Raw genomic sequence first — 21,841 nt, forward strand, 5'->3', positions numbered from 1 at the left:
TAATATTCTCAAAGGGAGGCTTTTTGAAGAACAGACAACATCAGATTGAGATCCCACTGAGGTAACGGGATCTCCTCGGTGGAGCCAGATGATGCACTCCTTGAATAAAAGTGCGAATCAAGCTATTAGTAGCCAACGGATGTTGGAAGTAAATGGCCAAGGAAGACACCTGACCCTTGATAGTGCCCAACGCCAAGTGCTGCTCAACCCCTTTTTGTAAAAAGGCCAAAACCCTAGCTATACAAAACAAGCAAGGGTGCAGCTGCAGCGATTCACACCATAAAATGTTCGATTTCCACTTACAATGATAAACCTTACTAGATGTCGATTTCCTGGCCTTCAAAAGGGTAGGAATCACTGAGTCAAAGACCTCCGTCTCTCAACACATTGCTTTATACAGCCAGGCCGTTAAAGCCAGCAAACCTAAAGCAGGATGGAAGATCGGTCCTTGAGACCACAGATCTTCCCGTAGAGGAAGTCGGCATGGAGGATCCATGACCAGTTTTACCAGTTCTGCATACCCAGACAGCTGAGGCCAGTCTGGTGCCACCAGAATGACCAGAATGCCTTCCATCGCCACCAGGCGAAGAAACCTAGGCAGGAGTATGAGCGGAGGGAAGGCATAAAGCAGGCGATATTGGCTCCAAGGAGTCACCAGAGAGTCTGTGGCCCCGGCCAGAAGATCCCGACACCTGGCCACAAAGCGCTGAACTTTCCTGTCGAGCCGAGACACAAACAGATCCACCTCCGGAGTCCCCCACCGGGCACACAGGAGGTGAAACCCTTCAGGATGAAGGGACCATTCCTCTTGAACCAATACCCGACGACTCAGGTAATCCACTTGCCAATTATCCACCCCCCAAATGTGGACTGCGAAGAGAGCCGGAACATTGGCTTCCACCCAAACCAGAATCTCTGCCACCTCCTTGGAATGCCAGGGCACTTTTGGTGCCCCCTTGATGATTGATGTAAGCCACAGCTGTAGCGTTGTCCAAATGTATCCGAACCGGAGTACCGACTCGTCCAATGGAGCAGGCAGAGCCTGATCACCCTCAGCTCCAGAATATTGATCGGCATGGAGGACTCCTCTGCTGCCCAAGTCTACTGAGCACAAAGTTTGCCCAGCACTCTAACCCAGCCCAACAGGCTGGCGCCCATGGTCACCACCATCCAGAACGGTAGGAATGACTTGCCCTGGCACAGAACAGGTGACTGGATCCACCAGAACAAAGCTGACTTTGTGAGATGGCACAAACTAATCTTCTGGTTCAATGACCGAGGATCCCTGTTCCACTTTGCCAGAATCTCCTTCTGCAAAGGTCTCGAGTGAGACTGAGCAAATGGGACTGCTTCGAAGGTCGACACCATCAGGCCCAGGGTCCTCATGCAAGACCGCAAGGAAGTCTGATCAGTTTCCATCAGCAACTTGACCACCCCTTGCAGCTTTTGAAGCTTGTCTAAGGGAACAAATACCCTCGCCAGAGTAGAGTCCAGAGTCAGCCCCAGATAAGTGACCCGTACGGATGGCTTCAGAGCAGATTTCTGAAAATTGATTGTCCACCCGACTACCTGAAGAGTCTGAACACTAATAGAGATGTTGCCCAACAGATCCGAATAGGAGATCAACAGAAAATCATCCAGATATCCCACAATCGAGATACCTTGGTAAAGACTCTGGGAGCAGAGGCAAGACCAAAGGGTAACGCCACAAATTTAAAATGCTCCTCTGCCATCGCAAAGCAGAGATATCTTTGATGTCCCTCGAATATGGGGACTTGGAGATACGCATCCTTGAGATCAATGGAGACCAGAAAATCCCCTTGGTTCAATGCCACCACTGACCGAATGGACTCCATTCGAAACTTCAGCACCAGCACAAAGTGGTTCAGAGCCTTGAGATCCAGGATGGGACGCACCTTGCCCTCCTTTCTGGGCACCATGAACAGGTTTGAATAGAAACCCCGAGAGCATTCTTGTGGTGGAACCGGCATGATCACCCCTTGAGCCAGGAGATTCTGCACAGCTTCCCAAAGATCCTTCAAATGCTCCGGAGACCGGTAAAGATTTGACTGAAAAAACCTGTCCCCCCCGGCCGGGACAAAAATTCAATCTTATGCCTGTAACAAACCAGCTCGCGAACCCAATTGTCCTGATTGAAGGAGTCCAGGGTTCCTGGAAGAAGCGCATATGTTCCCCCCACCACTGAGACGGGTGAGGGTGCCCCTTCATGCTGAAGGGAGACTTGTCCGCAGTACCGGAATGACTAGCTTTGGGCTTGCTCCAATGCGTTTTAGCCCCTCAAGAAGCTCTAAACGGCTTACCCTTTTCTTGCGCCCGATTCATGAAAAAAACGTCTGAGCAGTTAGCAGAAGGACCCCGCTTAGTCCAGGGTGTGTTACCCTTGGAGGACTGAGGAAGAAGAGTACTCTTCCCGCCCGTCAGACCTTTGGGGACTCCTTGGATGAGTTGATCAAACGTTCTCGCAGAAAAGTGAGATCTGTCAGGGCTTTTTTGGAAGCTTGGTCAGCCGACCAGCTCTTCAGCCAAACCATGCGTTGTAAGGCAATCCCCACAGCCGAGACCCTGGCCACCAGGGGAGCCGCATCCATGGACGCATCACACAGGAACACCAGGGCCTGGGCCACCTGGTCCAAAAGTTCCAGCTGTTCCGGACAAACTTTTTCAGGGTCCAAGGACCCCTTCAAGCCCCTAATCCATTCCGTAACTGTCTGTGAAACCAAAACAGACGCAAAGACCGGTTTCAAAACAGTACCGTAAACACCGGGGAACCGTCCACAGGCACAATAGTAGATTTATTCAACCTGGAAACAGGGTGATCCACTTTTAGGTGGCACCGTCCAACAGTTGGAAACCGTATCAGCAAAAGGATACAGTTGTTTAAAGTCTTTTGGCACCACTAGCATGTGGTTAATGCGCAGCCATTGGTCATTCACGATATCATGAAAGGTGTCAAGACAATGGAAAACCTTGCCAGTAGTGATGGACGAACATTTGACGGGACGGTTCGCGCAAACTTGCTCAAATGTTCGTGAACCACAGGTTCGCGGCGGGTCCCATTCATTTTAATGGCAGGCGAACATGAAAAACCTCCAGGTCATATTTGCAGCCACAAAAACTTACTAGCTGTGCACACATAGTCCCACAACATGGACACTGACATAATGAAATATATATACCTGGACAACCACTGTCAAGCAGAATATCTTTGCGCTTTTTGGAGGAGTCAGTCAATGACTGCTAGAATATGCATGAACTGCTGCTACTTCAACAAATAGTGGAAAATATTTGAAAATACATAAACAGAAAATTAGTAGCGCAAAAAATCACTGTTAAATGACTCAGAGTGTCATATCTGTAAGCATACTAACAAAGATATTGCTGGATAAGCACTCAAAAAAGAAGAAAGAAGAAGTACAATGTCCTTAAAAAGTCCATAAAATCCAGGGGTACGTGAAGTTGCTACTGAATCACCATCCACCACCAAGTGTCACACCGAGAGCTTTAGTAAAAATGACAACTCACCAGAAACAAATGCTCAGGTGTTCTCACACAAGAGCAAATTGAGCAGGATTCATATGTTGATGTAAAGAATACACATATGGGAAACCAGAGCTTGTTCACCTCTGCTGCATAGAGATCACCTTCACACACTCCCCTCGGATTAGTGGTATCATAAAAAGGAAAATGGCTCCAAATAGTGAAGTACCATCAACATAAATGCTTTATTAAAAGAATAAGTTGCACTCACATGATAAAGGAACAGGCAATAAGTCCCACATATACGGCCAAAGAGGGAACCTCACTCGTGCAGATCGCCGGGCTAACTCCACGCCAGCCCAGTAACTTCCGGGTAGGTCCTCCGCCGTGTCACGTGATGTCGGATGCGTCGTCTGTGCAGATTGTTATTGGCAATGCTCTGCAGAGTCATATCGGCACGGGGTTAAATCTCCGGGAGGATGATAATTATTTATTCATTTATTTATTATCGCTATTTCTCCGCTCTAGTATGAGACCAAGGTTACTGTGATTGTCCTGTGTGACACTTTTGGTATTGTTTTCAGTGCCAATTGGGTCTCGGCAATAATCCTCTATGCAAGGATTATTCAATGTGGATGTTGGTGTCGGAACTTCCGCTGCTGGAGGTGCTTGTTGCCTTCCGGTTGGCTTACCTCGGTGCCGATTGGTCGCAGAGCGTTTCAGCAGGGTTATTTAGATGCCGGATGTTGTTGTCTGAGTCACGCCTCCAGTTGAAGTCGGACATGACGAAACCAGTCGGGGCGTGACCAGACGACGCACCCGACATCACGTGACACGGCGGAGGACCTACCCGGAAGTTACTGGGCTGGCGTGGAGTTAGCCCGGCGGACTGCACGAGTGAGGTTCCCTCTTTGGCTGTATATGTGGGACTTATTGCCTGTTCCTTTATCATGTGAGTACAACCTTTTCTTTTAATAAAGCATTTATGTTGATGGTACTTCACTATTTGGAGCCATTTTCCTTTTTATGATACCACTAATCCGAGGGGAGTGTGTGAAGGTGATCTCTATGCAGCAGAGGTGAACAAGCTCTGGTTTCCCATATGTGTATTCTTTACATCAACATATGAATCCTGCTCAATTTGCTCTTGTGTGAGAACACCTGAGCATTTGTTTCTGGTGAGTTGCCATTTTTACTAAACCGCTCGGTGAGACACTTGGTGGTGGATGGTGATTCAGTAGCAACTTCACGTACCCCTGGATTTTATGGACTTTTTAAGGACTTTGTACTTCTTCTTTCTTCTTTTTTGAGTGCTTATCCAGCAATATCTTTGTTAGTATGCTTACAGATATGACACCCTGAGTCATTTAACAGTGATTTTTTGCGCTACTAATTTTCTGTTTATGGACACCGACATACCAGAAGTATTAAGCGATTCTGCAATCGACAACCTTTTTTCTTTTTTTAAATTTCAATTAAAATTTTGTCAATTCAGGAGCCCATGAAGGCCATGGAGGAGAGGCAACGCCAGGCTATGAAGGGGGTGCAGGAGATGATTTTTTTTTTTATAAATTATAAAGTGTATTTTGTTTTTTGTAATATTGCTCGGTTTTAGTGTAAAAGCTCAGCCTAAATCAGCCAAAACTGACAGCAGCCGGTAAATACATGTCAAATACATATAGGGTCCATTCACACGTCTGTAAAATGGGTCCGCATCCATTCCACAATTTAGCGGAACCTTTACAGACCCATTGATTTTCAATTCCAGTCTGAAAAGTTAGGCATTCACAGGATACAGAAGTGTCGGCCAATACAGGCCCCAAAAATTAGCCCACAGGCGTTCACCTGACAGCAAAACACCTTTGTCTTCTGTAGCTGGAGGTACATTAGGCATTCACAGGATAAATAAGTGTCGGCCATTACAGGCCTCAAAAATTAGGCATTCAATGGACATAAAAGGCCTTTATTGCCGCTGTATTTACCTAAGACAGGGACCATGAATTGTTATGGGTGGTGGCAGATATTTGTGGCCTGTCATGAGGAATTTGAATCAAACATGGTCTACTGGTCACACGTGTTGAATTCCACCGAGATCCATGCCTCATTCATTTTTATAAATGCGAGGTAGTCAACACTGTTGTGAGCTAGGCGAGTGCGTTTATTGATCACGATCCCCCCTGCTGCGCTGAACCTCCTTTCGGACAGGACACTGGGGCAAGCCAACAGTTCCATTGCAAATTCTGCAAGCTCTGGCCAAAGGTCAAGCCTGCCCACCCAGTAGTCCAGAGGTTCATCACTTCTCAGAGCGTCCACATCGGCCATTACCCCAATATAGTCTGACACCTGTCGGTCTAGGCGTTCCCTGATGCTGGATCCGGAGGACAGCTGTCGATGGGTCGGCTGAAACAATGATCGCATATCAGAAGGGACCAACACATCTTCAAACCGCCCTCTTCTTGCAGGCGCTGTTGGATTGGTACCCGCAACTGTTTCTCTGCGAGTGGAAATTACTCTACCAGTGCACGCAATAGCAGAAAGCCGCATTTCTAGAGGCAAGGCCTGGAAGTGCTGCATTCTGACAGCCCTCTGTGATGGTGGTAAAGTTTCCGCCATTTTTTGTTTGTACCGGGGGTCCAAGTATGTTGCCACCCAGTACGGGTCCTTGCCCTTTATGCTTTATATACGGGGGGGTCCCCCTTAAAACAGCATGAAGGCCCCCCATTTGCACTAAACTGGAAGAGGTGTAGTGGCCTGGCTCCTGCTCATCATCCAGGATAATGTCGTCCTCATTCTCCTCCCCCCATACGCGGACAACACCAGGCATCACAGAAAGGTTTAAAGCATGCTCTTCTTGCTCCTCCTCATCCATCATCCTCCTCTGACTTCTCTTCAGACTCCGGTTGACTTGTCTCAGATGGAGTAGCCCCCCCCTGGGAATTCATCCAGCATTGCGACTTCCTCATCTTCCTGCTCCTGCACGACTTGATCAATGACATGACACAATGCACGCTCCAGAAAGAAGGCGTAAGGTACGAGGTCACTGATGGCGCCCTGACTGCGACTGACCAGTTTGGTGATCTCATCAAATGGCCGCAGAAGTCTGAATGCGTAGCGCATGAGCAGCCACTGTCGCGGTGAAAAAACACCAAGCTCCCAGAAACTGTCCTGCCGCAGAATTCGTACAGGTAGTCGTTAACTGCACGTTTCTGCTGGAGCAGCCTATCAAGCATATACAAGGTTGAGTTCCATCGCGTCGGGTTCTGGGGATCTTGGGCGGGGCAGCGGAAAAGACGGTAGCAGCGGAAAAAGGAGGAGTCAGCCGAGGAGAGGGAGGATGGAGTAGGAGGAGAAGAAGAGGCAGGCCTGCATGCAATCCGTGGCGGTAAAACCAAATCTACACGGGTGCCATGGGTTACGTGCTTGATGGCCGTCAGAAGGTTCACCCAGCGGGCAGTAAAATTTATATACCTTCCCTGCCCGTGTTTGCTAGACCACGTGTCTGTGGTCAGATGTATCTTCACACCGACACTGTGTGCCAGAGATACATTCACTTGCCGCTGAACATGGCCATATAGCTCTGAGATGCCCTTCTGCGAGAAATATTTCCTTCTTGGGACCTTCCATTGTGGTGTTCCAATGGCCACAAATTTTCCAAAGGCCTCTGAGTCCACCAGTTATTATAGCAGTAGTTGGCAGGCTATCAGTTCCGACAAGCCAGCGGTCAACCGTTGGGCAACAGGGTTATCCGGCGTCATCATTTTTTTACGCTCGAACATTTGGGCCACGTAAGCGTGCCTTTTTCCAGAAAAACGTGAGGACGGCATTATGGAAGGTGGAGTGGAGGACAATTGTGAGGAGAGAGGAGAGGAGGCTGTACGGTGAGAGCCTGGAGTGTGGCTTTGTGGGTTATGATGGCGTTGCTCCCTCTGGGCTCGGTGATGGGAGTCCAGGTGCCTTCTTAAGGCGGTCGTCCATAGGTGAGTCTTGGAGCTTACCACGACTTATGCGTTGACTGCAAAGGCTGCAGATGGCAACACTATTGTCAGCAGCGGACACGTTAAAAAAGCCCACACTGCGGAGCCATGTGCCGGCGTCCTGGGAGCGCCAGATGTGACCGTACATGGTTGATGGCTCGCTCCTGATACATTAGCAGTCTGGTTTGTCCCTCCTGTGAAAAGTTTGGCCTGCTTCTCCTCCCTATCTGCCGGTCCATCTCTCCCTCTGAACTCCCCTCTTCCTCTCTTGTGGGCACCCACGTGACGTCCATAGACACGTCATCATCGACATCACCTTCCCCACCACTAACATTAGAGATCTCGGAGTAGGCAGCAACAGTGGGGACCAACCTCATTGGGCTGATCTGGGTATCCTCTTCCTGATCCGATGCCAAGAATGGCTGTGCATCGTAACGTAATTACAGGGACTCAAGCGGAGAGTATACGACCGCAATTTTATTCTCCAGAGTGTTTGCTAAAAATACTAATTTATCTAGCAAAAAATACTGATTTTAACTTGTAGAAAAATGTGCCAAAAATAGGCTTGGTCCTTATGTGGTTAAAATACAACCCGGTGATCCTGCTTTAAAGCTCCCTCCTGCTCAATCACTTCCTAGAATAGCAGGAAAACCCTTTATTCCTGTGTCCCAATTGTGCACCTCTATTTTGACCCAATGGCGACAAGTGACTTTGCCAAAGCACATTGCGCACACATGTTGGACTGTTGTCCCTATCTAAAAACATGCCATAAGAAATGTAATTCTACAGTTATTGGACTGCATGCATGTAGACAGTGGCTTCAACTAGGCTACAAGAGATCAGCAGCATGGAGATGCAACAAAGGATAACAAAAGAGCAGAGGCAAGAGAAATAAATATAGATAAATATGTATCTATCTATATTTATTATTCAAAAACTTTATTATTCCAACTTTAGCAAACTAAACTTCATTTAGCCATATTATAGATCTATCTATCTATAGCTGGACCGCTCTTTAGAAGGCATTTGACAGATGGCGAGGAAGCGTTAGGTCACCTCCTCGCCACCTTTTTAGCCCTAAAAAAACCTACACCAACTCTGTTGCAGCGTTGCCCCATTCAGTTACTTTTCATTGGGGTGTGGCAAAATTATCCTCCCATCATTTTGCAGCAGGCCAGACTGCCTGCCAAAACATGACAGGGAATCAATATTTGCCGTACAGTAATGCACAGCAAGTCGACGTGCATATCCACCTCCATGCCTTTGCAGCTTAAGAGGTAGTAGATGGGAGGACAGTAAAAATGCAGTTAAACTGCTTAAAAGAGCAACTTCAATATTTATAATCAATCAGTGAACTGCTGAGCTATCTAGGTAGACTGGTTGTTCTAAAACTAAAAAGCGTAATTTGGATGGCCAGAAATCTGAAAGGAAAGGGCTTTTTAAAAGCGTTATGCATTTAGTTTGCTGTGACATTCAAAAGACATACAAAAGTTTACAAATGAAAAAAAAAAATAAAAAAAAATAACATGAATAAAAAATATATCTTAGGAAGACTGGGAAGGAGAGACCCATACCGTTTGTGCTTCTGAGGTTTCCAGTTCCTCATTCTCAACAAATCTGCAAGCAGAAATTATACCCTGAATAGCAACACGCCTGTGTTCTCTGTAATGAAGTCGATCAATATGTGCCTTAAGTTCATCAATTGTCGATAACATTATTTCTACTAGATTAAAAGAAATTTAACTGTCAAATACATGGTTTTATTATTGACAAAGAAAAGATATACAGGTAGAGAAGAAATGTCCAAATACAATACAAAGAAGAGTAGAAATCAAAAACAGAAATTAATAATTCAGACTAACATTCCACACAAAAAAAAAAAAATGAAAAAAACAGGTTATCGGTATTGTATGCAAATTGTACCAAAGAGGAGTACACGGTTAAGTTAGGAAAGCAATTACAGAAAGTTAGAAAGCAAAATTAAACATACAGTAAAACCTTGGACCGCGAGCAGAATTTGTTCCGGAAACATGCTTGTAATCCAAAGCACTCTATCAAAGGGAATATCCTCCATAAGAAATAATGGAAACTCAGATGATTCATTCTACAACAATCTAATCTTAAATCCTTTAGTTTATAGCCCATATAAAAGGGATTATAGCAATGCGATTGTGTGGTTGTGTAACCATAAAATGACCATCCACAAATGGCAGCCTCCACAATTGTAGCAAAATAGTTACATTTAATGAAGGTACAACATTTAGCATTAATTATTAAAAAGAGGCACATCTAAGAATGCAGGCATCCGGGGCAAAGCAGTCACAGACTATCCTCCGCACGGCGGGCTCTCACCGATGTCACTCTGCAGTCGTGACCAGGAAGACTACCCTGCAGTACAGGGATCTGAAAGCGATGCTTGAAGTGCTTGTGCAGTGCAGTGCGGTAGAGGACGTAAATGGCAGTGCGTAGGATAGTCTATGTGGACAGCTTTACCCCAGATGCCTGCATATAGATGGTCTTTTCTAATTATCAACTATGCGAGTTGCTAAATGTTGTACCTTTATTAAATGTAACCATATTGCTAAACTTAGAGGCACCTCTCTTTTATACTGTTTTCACATGACGCTACTTGTATATCAAGACATCATTTGTTTATCAAAGTTTATAAAACAATTTTGCTAGTCTTGCAAAACTCTCTCAAACCAAGTTACCGGTACTCTCAATCCAAGGTTTTCTTATATTATTTAGATTGTCATTGAGATTTCTTGAATATGCATATTCAACCATGTGCAACAAAGTGGCAGAAAAGTTTTAGTTCTGCATATTCAAGTTGTAAGAGACAAATACTTTAGAACCCTGACTGATTTGCCAGTGTTAAATACTCTGTATTATCATTATTAATTTATGCAAGCATAAGGAGAGCCACAATGCTTTGCAAAAAATCTCAACAAGTCAACAACAGCTGTCTGTCTTTTTGAATAGGTCACTAAAGTTAGCTAAATATGATCTTGGGAGGCCTCATCTTTCATAGAGATTTGAGTAAAAATCTAAAAAAACATGCATATCTAGCACTGAAATTAAGCTTTTAGTTCATGTGGGGAACAGTGCAAGAGGTGATACGTTACTAGGCTACAGTTATTTAAAATCTTAAATGATTGAAAAGCAGAGTAACCTTTATTACACTTATCACTAGGGACCAATATAATGTATCTTACTGCACTGGTTGGTGTGATAATAAATAGCAATTCCATGCACTTCTTAAATAAAATTTTAACTTTAAAGTGAACCTTTTTCCAATTATGTATAAACCGTGATACTGTCATAACTTGCCCCTTCAGTGGTTTCAAACATGTTTTGTTAATAGTCAGCTAAGCCCTCATCTCTAGCCGCATCACCTAGTTGCTGATGTATGTCTACTGCCCTGCAGAGACACAAGCAGAGGGGTCTGATTTGCCAACTGATTGAAACCTGGCTTCACAAGCTCCTTGCTGAGGAACAGACAAGATGGCAGTGCTCAAAAGAGGAACTGGGCTTCAAAGTTTAAAATTTGAGCAGTTTTTTTTTTTATGCATCATACATATCTTCATTAGTCGAATGGGTTATGCTGTGCTTCCTAGGAGTAGGACACTAGGCGGAAAAGGGTTAAAGTTAACAGAAATTTTAGCTACACCAATGGGGCATTCCCAAGGGGTATACTCCCACTTCCTGCTCTAAGATTCAGTTTTGTAACAAGCAGTTTCAGAACACATAACCCAAACTCCACAGAGGGGTGGGTGCTGTGTCCGTCAATGAACATCAGAGAAAAGGATTTTACGGTAAGGCAATACAGTTTTCTCTTTCGTTCATTGGACGGACACAGTGACATATCTTCATTAGTGGAATGGGTCGTCCAAAAGCAGTAATAGCATGAGGGGTCGTAAAAGAACACAGCAAGAACAAATCCCAACAGGCTAAACATAGCCAGTCAGGTAAACAAAGAGCTCAACTAGGAAAAACAGGAGCTCACATACCAGAAAAGAAACACCCTCAAGAGGCAGAAGTCTCTGCCACTGCTGCCTGCAAAACCAGCATCCGCAGATGCAAAAATATCCACTTTGTAAAACTTAGTGAATGTGTGTACAGACACCAAGGTGGCCGCTTTGCAAACCTGAACCACTGACGCCTGATGACAGAAGGACCAGGAGGCACTGAGTGCCCTCGTAGAACGAGCCTCAACAGGGAAAGGAAGAACCTGACCCTTAATAGAATAGGCCTGCACCACTATCTGCCTGATCCATCTGGAAATGGTCGCAGCAGACGCAGTCTGACCTTTACGAGGACCCTCCGTCAGAACAAACAAGGAATCTGACTTCCAAACTGACTCAGTAGCCATCAAGTACACTCTGATGGCCCGAACCACTTCAAGCGAATGCAAAGCAACCTCCTTGGGGTACTTAGGTTTAGGACATAACGAAGGCAACACAAATTCCTCATTCAAACCTGACACGGCCTAAGGAAGGAACGACTGACAGGGGCGAAGCACCACCTTGTCCCGATGAACCACCAAATAGGGCGACCGACAGGACAACGCAGCCAACTCGGAAACCTTACATGCAGAAGTAATTGCCACCAAGAAGGCCCCTTTCTGCAACAAGGTAAGTAAAGGAATTTCACTAATATTCTCAAACGGCGGTCTTTTAAAGCAGTGGTCCTCAACCCTGGCCTACAGGGCCCACTAACAGGCCAGGTTTGCAAGATAACTGAAATACATCCCAGGTGATATCCTTTGCTGCTCAGTGATTGCAGTACTCTAGTCTGCATCTCCCCAAGGTAATACTTAAAATCTGGTCTGTTAGTGGGCCCTGAGGACCGGAGTTAAGGACCACTGTTTTAAAGGACCGACTGTACCAGGTTCAGATCCCACGGAGGCACTAGGGACTGCACCGGGGGAGCTAAATGACTAACTCCCCGCACGAATGTGCAAACCAAGGAATTCATTGCCAGCAGTCCTTGGAAGGCCAAACGTTGATCAACACCTTTTTGTATAAACTCCAGAAGACAGAATACGAGAAGAAGGATCAGGGAGAAATTCCGAGACTCATACCAAGAAATATACACTTTACAAACTTGATGGTAAATTCTCAGAGAGGTAGACTTCTTGGCCCTTAATAAGGTAGGAATCACAAATTCTGGCAAACCCCTATCATTTAGAACCTGCTCTCAATAGCCAAGCCGTTAAAGCCAGCAATCGTAAAGCAGGATGGAAGATCGGACTCAGAGGAAGCAGCCATGGGGCGTCAGCTACCAACCTTACCAGGTCCGCGTAACAGCACCATGCCACCAGAATCACTGGAATCCCTTCTGCCTCGATTCTGTGCAGAAGTCTCGGCAGAAGCTGTATTGGAGGAAAAGCATAAATCAGACGATACTGGCCCCAAGGAGCCACCAGAGCATCCACGGCATCCACCAGAGGATACTGAAACCCCGCAATGAGCCTCGGAACCTTCCAGTTGAGACGAGAGGCCAACAGGTTCACATCTGGTGTCCCCCCACCGAAGGCACAGCTGATGAAAAACTTCAGAGTGAAGAGACCATTCTCCCGAACACAGAGCCTGACGACAGATAGTCCATCTTCCGATTTTCCACCCCTGGAATATGCACTGCCTATAGTGCCAGAACCCGAAGCACTCCCGGCCCCACAAACCCCACGGTGACTAGCCATAGAGCACCCACAGCACCCCATCACAAAAAGAAGGGGGGGGGTGGGGGAAAATGTGAGGGGGAAAAGAGGTGGGGGGGTGGGAAGGGATGGAAAGAACCCCATTAGGGTAGTTAAAACACTAGGGGAGGGCAGCTCATCGTTAAGACCACCGACCCCAGGAGGACCCGCACCAGCCCCTAATTTCCCGACGGAGAAAAAGGGGAGTTACACACCATATCTTTGAAGACTCTGTGGGATTCCCTCCAGGCAGGTCACCTCATCTTGGAACAAGGGGTACTGCTGGCCCGAGGAAAGCTGTGACTCCAGCCGCGACCAGGTCATGTGTGTCCGTGCGAGGTGTCTCACTCGCAAGCCAGTCCCTCCGGTGAAAGCATGTCGCAGCCGACCTAGGGTGGCGCTAGAGGTCTGCACACGCTCGCTGGTCGGAGTGGGGTGACCATCAGGATCTGGAATATCCAATGCGTCGCCCAGTCCGACAGTTGATTTTAGTTCTCAAAAGGAACAATTAAAAAAACTCAAAAATAACAAAATGAGAAAAATGACAAAAAATGCCAGGACCGGAGATCCCAGCAGGGAGCTGGGTCCTTACTCCTAACTAAGCAGGAAAAAAAAAACCTGAATCTTAAGAGCACGAAGTGGGAGTATACCACCTGGGACGGCCCCATGGGCATAGCTAAAAGCTCTGTTAACTTTGTTAACCCTTTTCCGCCTAGTGTCCCACTCCTAGGAAGCACAGCATAACCCATTTGACTAATGAAGATATGTCGCTGTGTCCTTCAATGAACGAAAGAGAAAATCCTCTTTGCGTGATCTCCAATACATTTAATATAATTTAGGATTCTTTGACATGGTCTGCAGACTTTACCCTGGTCTTTAAAGCAAATTGGGTGGATCTCATTGACTTAAGTGGGGGGTGTTTCAATGGGGTTTGTGCCATCTGTCAAACCTAACATGCAGAGTTACATTTGTCATGCCTTGTGCAACATCCTTTCTGGCTGCCACCGTAGCCTTTTACGGTCAGCTTATTTTTTTTCCCCCTTACCTCTGTCACTCCCTCTCACTTTCTGAATCCCCTTCTACCCCAAAACTAGTACCTATATACATTTCTGGTTTCCTCTGGAAAAATAAAACATAAAAATTGATACAGCAGTGCTCACCTTAAGCGGAGGAGTTAGGTATGGTTTTTGTTTATCTCATATTGCAAGCATGGCATGCTAATGCTTAGATCACTCAGTAAACTTTGTTGCTTTATGCAATACTGCATTATCAATTATTTTAACCACTTAAAGACCAAGTGTATTTTGAACATGTGGTTTACAATTTAAAATTAGTATTTTTTAATTTTTTGCTAGAAAATTACTTAGAACCCCCAAAAAAATGGATGGAAGAACATACCATAAAATCCTTTTCTCTGAAGTTCGACAGATGCAGCTCCTTATCTACATGACTCATAGGGTTATGCTCCTCCTTTCAGGAATAGGCACTAGGCAGGTAAAAAACGTAACCATGCCTATGGGGGCTTTCCCTGCAGGCATAAATTCTCAGACTCTGCTATCAAACAGTTTAGTTGCGAGCAGTGTTAAGAAGACAAAAAAAACCCATACCTCAGAAGTAGGAGGGGCGGGTGCTGCGTCTGTCAATGAACTTAAGAGAAAAGAATTTTATGGTAAGTTCTTAAAAAAATCCAGTTTTCTCTTTCATCTACAGACGCAGCTCCATATCATCATGACTCATAGGGATGTCCCAAAGCAGTATAATGAGGGGTGGGAAACAATGCAGAAACAAAAATTTAAGTCCCCAATGGCTAAACTTAACCAACCAGGTAAAATGGAGCTCAACCAGCAACAACTGGAGCTCCCCAGGAAAAAATTGAACCCTCAAAAGAGAAACTAAACCGAGTTCTTTTTTAAACTGCAGCCTGCAAAACCTTGTGGCCAAAAGAAGCATCCGCGGATGCCAACGCATCTACCTTGTAGAATTTTGTAAATGTATGAACAGACGATCAAGTTGCCACCTTGCAAACTTGTAGCACCAACGCCTGATGGCGAAAAGCCCAGGAGGCACTCAGCGATCTTGTAGAATGAGCCTTCACTGGGAAAGGAGGAACCTGACCCCTCAGTGAATAGGCCTGTACCACCGTCTGCCTAATCCATCTGGAAATGGTCGCAGCAGATGCCGCCAAACCCTTAGGAGGTCCATCAGTAAGAACAAAAAGAGGGTCTGATCTTCTAAAGGACTTAGTGGTCTCTAAATAAACCCTGACCGCCCTAACCACATCCAAAGAATGTAAGGAATACTCCTTAGGATGCTGAGGTTTAGGGCAAAGTGAAGGTAACACAATGTCTTCACTCAGATGAAAATCAGAAACCACCTTAGGAAGGAACGACTGATTAGGTTGAAGTACCACCTTATCCTTGTGTACCACCAGATAAGGTGAGCAGCAAGACAAAGCTATCAATTCAGAAGTGATCGCCACCGCGAAGGCATCCTTCTGAGACAAATAAAGTAGCGAAATCTCCCAAATTTTATGAAAAGGAGGCTTTTGAACAGAGAACACCAAATTTAGATCCCACTGAGGTAACGGAATCGCCTTGGAGGAGCCATATGGTGCACTCCCTGGATAAAAGGCCAGATTAGGACATGCGTGGCTAACGGGCGTTGAAAATATATAGGCAAAGCCGAAACTTGGCCTTGGATAGTATCCAAAGCCAACCGCTGTTCAACCCCTTTCTGCAAAAAGGCCAAAGCCCTGCTGTGACGGTACTCACCATCAATGGGAGTAAAAGACAGATACGTAATGGTATGGATTGCTTCAAATGGGGTCAGGGTTTACACTTATGCTAATGTGTATTGAACTTCAATGTCAGAGACAGGCTCTCCCTTTGTGTAATGAGATAGGATGTGTATTCTGTCCAGATGGCTAGATACTTAGTTCAGGTTAATTCTATTTCTGTATACATTTTCATCTGCATATAATGTAATCAGGCAACTCCTGACCTGATGGGGTAATTTGATCAGGAGGGGGATGTGCTCATGTGTGTATAAATGGAGGGTGAAACTGTTCAATATAGGAGAGGAAGGTTCCAAAACGTATATAAGCTAAGTTGTCGGCTTGCTTTGTATGGGGGCGGCTGGGAAAATCTGATATCTATGTTCACGACTGGGAGGAAGCCATATACTGACGGAAGTCCACAAATACAGTGTGGGTTGCAGTTCCGTTACACCTGCACCCTAGCGATCTAAAACAAGCGAGGGTGCACCTTCAGCGATTCACACCATGAAATGTATGATTTCCACATACGATGGTAGATCTTCCTAGAAGTTGGCTTCTTAGCCTTCAAAAGTGTAGGAATCACAGAGTCAGAAAGACCCCTCTCTCTTTAAACCTGGATTTCAACAGCCATGTCGTTAAAGCCAGCCACTGTAAAGCAGGATGGAAGATCGGACCTTGAGACAGCAGATCTTCCCGAGAGGAAGTCTCCAAGGGGTATCAGTGATCAGCCTTATAAGGTCTGTGGTACCAAGACAGACGAGGCCAGTCTGGAGCCACCAGAATGACCAGAATGTTTTCCACCTCTATCCTACCTCGGCAAGAGTTTCAATGTGGGAAAATGCATAAATCAGCCAATACAGACCCCAAGGAGCCACCTGTGCGTCTGTGGCGTTGGACAGAGGATCTCAAGCCCTGGCTATGAATTTCTGCCTATTCTTGAGGCAAGAGGCAAACCGATCAACCTCGGGAGTACCCCACCGAACACTCCCCTTGATCCAACGCCTGACGACTGCCAGTTTTCCACACCTGGAATGTGTACAGCAGAGAGGGCTGGAACAAAGCTTTCCGTCCAGGCCAGAATCTCGCCCACCTCCTTGGCCAAGACACTCTTGGTGCCCCCCTGGTGATTGGTGTAAACCACATTGTGGCGCTGTCTGATTGAATCAGTGTTAATTTCATCGACTAAAACGTTTTTGTCTACTAAATTAACACAATTTTAGTTGACTAAAATACGACTAAAACAATTCAGATGACTAAAATACGACTAAAACTAAAATGGCATTTTAGTCATAAGACTATAACTAAAACTAAGTAAATTGACATCATCAAAATTAACACTCCCCTGCTGGCAAATTCTATATCGGCAACACAATTACATCCAGAGCCTGTAATAATAGCACATTAAAGTTTAAACATGTATTGCACCAATGCATATGCATAAGTAAGGAGCATCTACTAAGCTGCTGAAAACTAAACAATTAAGAAAAAGGCTTTTCTTATAATTTTCCCTAATATTTAATGTTGGTAATATATTCAGGTAATATGTGCAATGACATTACAGCCAATGGAGTTTACAGCAGTGTTAATTTAGTCAACTAAAACGTTTTAGTCACCGGCATTTTTCAACTGACGAAAACGAGACGCAAAGTATAGCACATTTTCGTCAAATGACGACAACTATGACGAAAATCAAATCCGTTTTCGTTAACGAACGAAAGCTAAAGGTGAATGAGAGACAGGGATGTTTACCCAACTTCCGGTTTTCACTGAGTTTCGCCTGTGTGGCGTCTGCCGTGGCGTGCCGCGTGACGTCCGATGTGAGGAGTGGACTGCTACAAGAGAGTGGACTCAAGACCAGTCACCTGACCTCACCAGAGCACTGCAGCACTACAGCCAGGCCCGACTCATCACACGGCACTGGCACCAGGCCACCACCACATCCAGAGCAGAACACTCACTGTGAGTTAACAGCCAAGCCAGCTATTACTGCCTCCCTGAGTCCCCTCAGACCAGTCACCACTGGCATCCGATTCCGCCATCCATCCAGGACTGTGTGCGTGCATATGAGGCCCTCCCCAGCACATCCTGTTCAACAACTTCAGTTCAGAGTCAAACCAGAGACCACCTGTAAACCTGAGACCCCCATCCAGCACTCTGAGCAGCACTGTGTGCACTCACTGCACTGACTGCAGGCAGCAGCATTACAGGCCTCCTCTCTGACCTGACCATTTAGATGACTAAAACAAGTTTTAGTCGGCTAAAATGTAAGATGTTTTAGTCGACTAAAATGTAAGATGTTTTAGTCGACTAAATACGACTAAAACTAAAAACACTTGCAGAAGACTAAAATGGGACTAAAACTAAAATGGCATTTTAGTCCTAAGACTAAGACTAAATCTAAATTGAAATTTGCTGCCAAAATTAAACACTGGATTGAATCCAAACCAGAAAACCTTGCAAGCGAGTCGTCCAATGACACAAAGCTTTATTGCTCTGAGCTTCAAAACATTTATTAGAAGTTTGACTCTTCCATTGTCCAGGTACCCTGGGCAGTGGGCACAGAGCTTCCCCAGCACCCCGCCCCAGGCCGACAAGCTGACGTCCGTGGTTACCACTGTCCAAAACAACAGAAGGACTTGCCCTGGCACAGTGCTGGAGACTGAATTCACCACAACAGAGCAGATTGTGTTGTGGCTCAATCGAATCACAGAATCCAAGGACTTTGGATCCTTGTTCCATTTTACAAGAATCTCCCTTTGCAAAGGCCCTTTGCAATGGAACCGCCTCAAAGGTCTATACCATCAGACCCAAGGTGCGCATGCAAACTCGTAGAGAGGACAGATTGTTGTCCAACAACTGAATCGCCCCCCGCAACTTTTGCAGCTTGTCCGGAGGAAGAAAAACCCTCGCCAAGGCTGAATCCAGAGTCAAGCCCAGATAATCCAGTCTCAGAACTGGAGTCAATGTGGATTTCTTGAAATTGATGTTCCAACCGTAATCGTCAGATCCCCCAACAAAGCTGAGAGTCCGCTCTCAACTGGAGATCGTCCAGGTACCCCAGTACCGCAACCCCCCTATCGGCGCAGCAGTGCTAATACCGGTCCTAGTACCTTGGTAAACACTCTGGAAACGGAGGCAAGACTAAAGGGTAATGACACAAATTGATAATGCTCCTCAGCTACTGCAAAGCGAAGAAACTGCTGGTGTCCAGCGTAGATAGGGATGTGTAGATATGCGACCTTGATATCTATGGAGGCTAAGAAATCGGCCTGATGCAGATGGACTCTATCCGAAACCTCCAAACCCGTACAAAGCGGTTCAGGACCTTGAGATCCAAGATGGGACGCACCTTGCCTTCTTTTCTGGGCATGGCAAATGGGTTTGAAAAAAAAAAAAACCCCTGAACACGTTGCTGAGTGGGACACAATCACTCCTTGCGACAGCAAGTTGTGTACCGCCCCTCGCAAGTCCCTTAACTGGACTGGGGATAATTGAAGATAGGACAGGTTCTTGGCATCCAACGGACGAGACCGGAATTCGTTCTTGTATCCTAATTGGATCAGTTTGTGAACCCATTTGTCCAGAATCAAGGAGGTCCAGGGTTCCTGAAAGAATTGAAGAAGTTCCCCCCACCCCACACTTGGGTGAGGATGCCCCTTCATGCAGCCGAGGACTTGTCTGCAGGTCAAGCGTTCTGGCCGTTCTGACCTATATCTTTACCAATGCGGTTAGTTCAAAAATTATTTTAGGTTATCCATTTTTATTATGTGTCCATCCCCGGGACCATTCTTGACAGCACGATGTGGCTTTTTTGCTTAGTAAGAGGTGGGCGGGATTAGCATGTTCCCTTCCCAACCCACCTGCTTCGCTGTATCCATATAACCACAACTGCAATGGTCACCCGGGGGTCCTGATGAAGGAGCATGCATGCTCAGAATGCGCGCCAGAACACCCATCGCTGCCACTCAAGACCACCGGAGACGACATCGCTTCCTATTCTCCTTCCCACACCTGGAGCTCCGGACTCCACCGGCACGGCCAGAACGCTGGGAGACACAGGACATCTGTTTGCCACCAGGACTCCACCACCACAGCCTGCCCCATGCATTCCATGCTTACATCACACTACATTGTGAGTGTTTATATTACAATAAATTGCCTTTATATACTTGCTGCACTGAGATTGGCACTGCTCTCTCTCCCCCCTTGTCGGATACTGAATCACTTCCATAAACAGCAGACTAAAATTTTGATCTTACAGGAAACCCATTACTGCAGTGACAATGTCCCTGCTATCCGTAGTCACTACTGTTCCTGGTATCCTAGTACAAACCCACAGGCTAAGACCAGTGGGTTGTCTGTAGTATTTCACAAATCTTTTGACCCACAGGTCCTGGATACATTGATTGATCCCTCTGGCCGTTTCACTTTTTTAAAATTAAAATCCAAAGCCTCCATTTTTACAGCAGCGAATGTTTATGGCCCTAATCGGGTCCAAGGCAGATTCTTATCTACAGTCCTTGACAGATTGACATTTTTTGGTGGCCCCTGTTTAATCTTGGGCGGTGCTTTGCCTTGGCCCCATCCGCAGACACATCGTCTGGTAAGTCCTCTGTTCCACACTCCATCCTAACAAACATCAAACTTTCACACTCTACCTATTCAATCCTCATTACATAATCTATTATGGTTGGATCATGCTCTGGTAAACATAAGTTTTGCTCGATTGCCCACACCCCGTAAGGGCTTCTTCTGGCGATTGAACGATAACTTACTCAAGGGCTCTACCTACATCTCTGACGTCAAATAAGCCATTAAGAACTTTGTGCTGGATCATCGGTCTGATGACATTGGCCCAATCGGAGGCGTCGAAATGTGTGATACGCCTGCCTAAAGAAAACGCATACCCTGGAAATGATTAATTTACTTTCTACCATAGCCGCTCTTGAAACCACTCAAACAAAGTTTAAATCCGTCTACTCATGTATATCTATCTAAAGCAAGATGTTACCTACTTCAATTTCTTGAGTCACACTCCCTTATAGCTCGGGACAAGGCCCGCAATCATTACTTTTCTCTAGCCAATAAATGTGGCCAGCACCTAGCAAGGGTCCTTCACCTACGCCCACCCCACAGCCCCATCCATGACCCTCAGAACAAGCAAATTTGTAAAACTCAAGGCATCTCAGCAGCCCTACAGCAGTACTATTCCCAATTATACACTGCTCCAAAAAATTGAAGGAACACTTTGAAAACTAGGGATGCACCGAAATGAAATTCTTGGCCGAAGCCGAATAATAATGAAATGCTTGGCCGAAGGCCGAATACCGAACGTGGTGTTTCACATTTTTTCCATTTATTTTGCCGCGAACAGGGGGGCGGGGCGTGGACCTAGTGTGAAGGAGCCGCAGTCAGGAGCAGGGGGCGGGACGCGCGCTTGACGTCACACCCCCTACTCGCAGCCGGACAGGACACCGGCAGCGTGTGAGAAGGGAGCCGCGAGCCGCAATGAGGAAGGTGAGCGGTCAGGGCGGAAGCTACAGAGGATCATTACATACATTATAGCAGAGGGTTACTGCAGAGGACATTTACATAGATCATAATAGAGAACCACAGCAGATCACTACAGAGGATCACTACAGAGATAATAGCAGAGGATTATTACAGAGATCATAGCAGAAGGTCACTGCAGAGGATCATAGCAGAGGACAATTACATAGATCATAATAGAGGACCATAGCAGATCATTACAGAGGATCATTACAGAGATCATAGAAGAGGATCACTACATAGGATCATTTCAGAGATCATAGCAGAGGATCATTACAGAGATCATAGCAGAGGATCATTACAGAGATCATAGCAGAGGATCATTACAGAACAGGGGGGCGGGGC

General features: G+C 45.9%; 1 protein-coding gene across 1 annotated transcript in view; it reads right to left on the reverse strand.

Moving 5' to 3' along the window:
- Positions 1–21,841, reverse strand: part of RADX (RPA1 related single stranded DNA binding protein, X-linked) — a gene marked incomplete at its 3' end in the record, with an annotated part of 178,989 nt that overhangs the window by 42,703 nt on the left and 114,445 nt on the right. Inside the window, exon 9 of the mRNA XM_082264176.1 lies at positions 9,047–9,195. Within this exon, the coding sequence (XP_082120302.1) occupies positions 9,047–9,195 (149 nt within the window). The remainder of the gene's footprint in view (positions 1–9,046; positions 9,196–21,841) is intronic.

This window comes from Pelophylax lessonae (assembly GCF_965119305.1).
Source record: "Pelophylax lessonae genome assembly, chromosome: 7".
Classification (NCBI taxonomy): domain Eukaryota; kingdom Metazoa; phylum Chordata; class Amphibia; order Anura; family Ranidae; genus Pelophylax; species Pelophylax lessonae.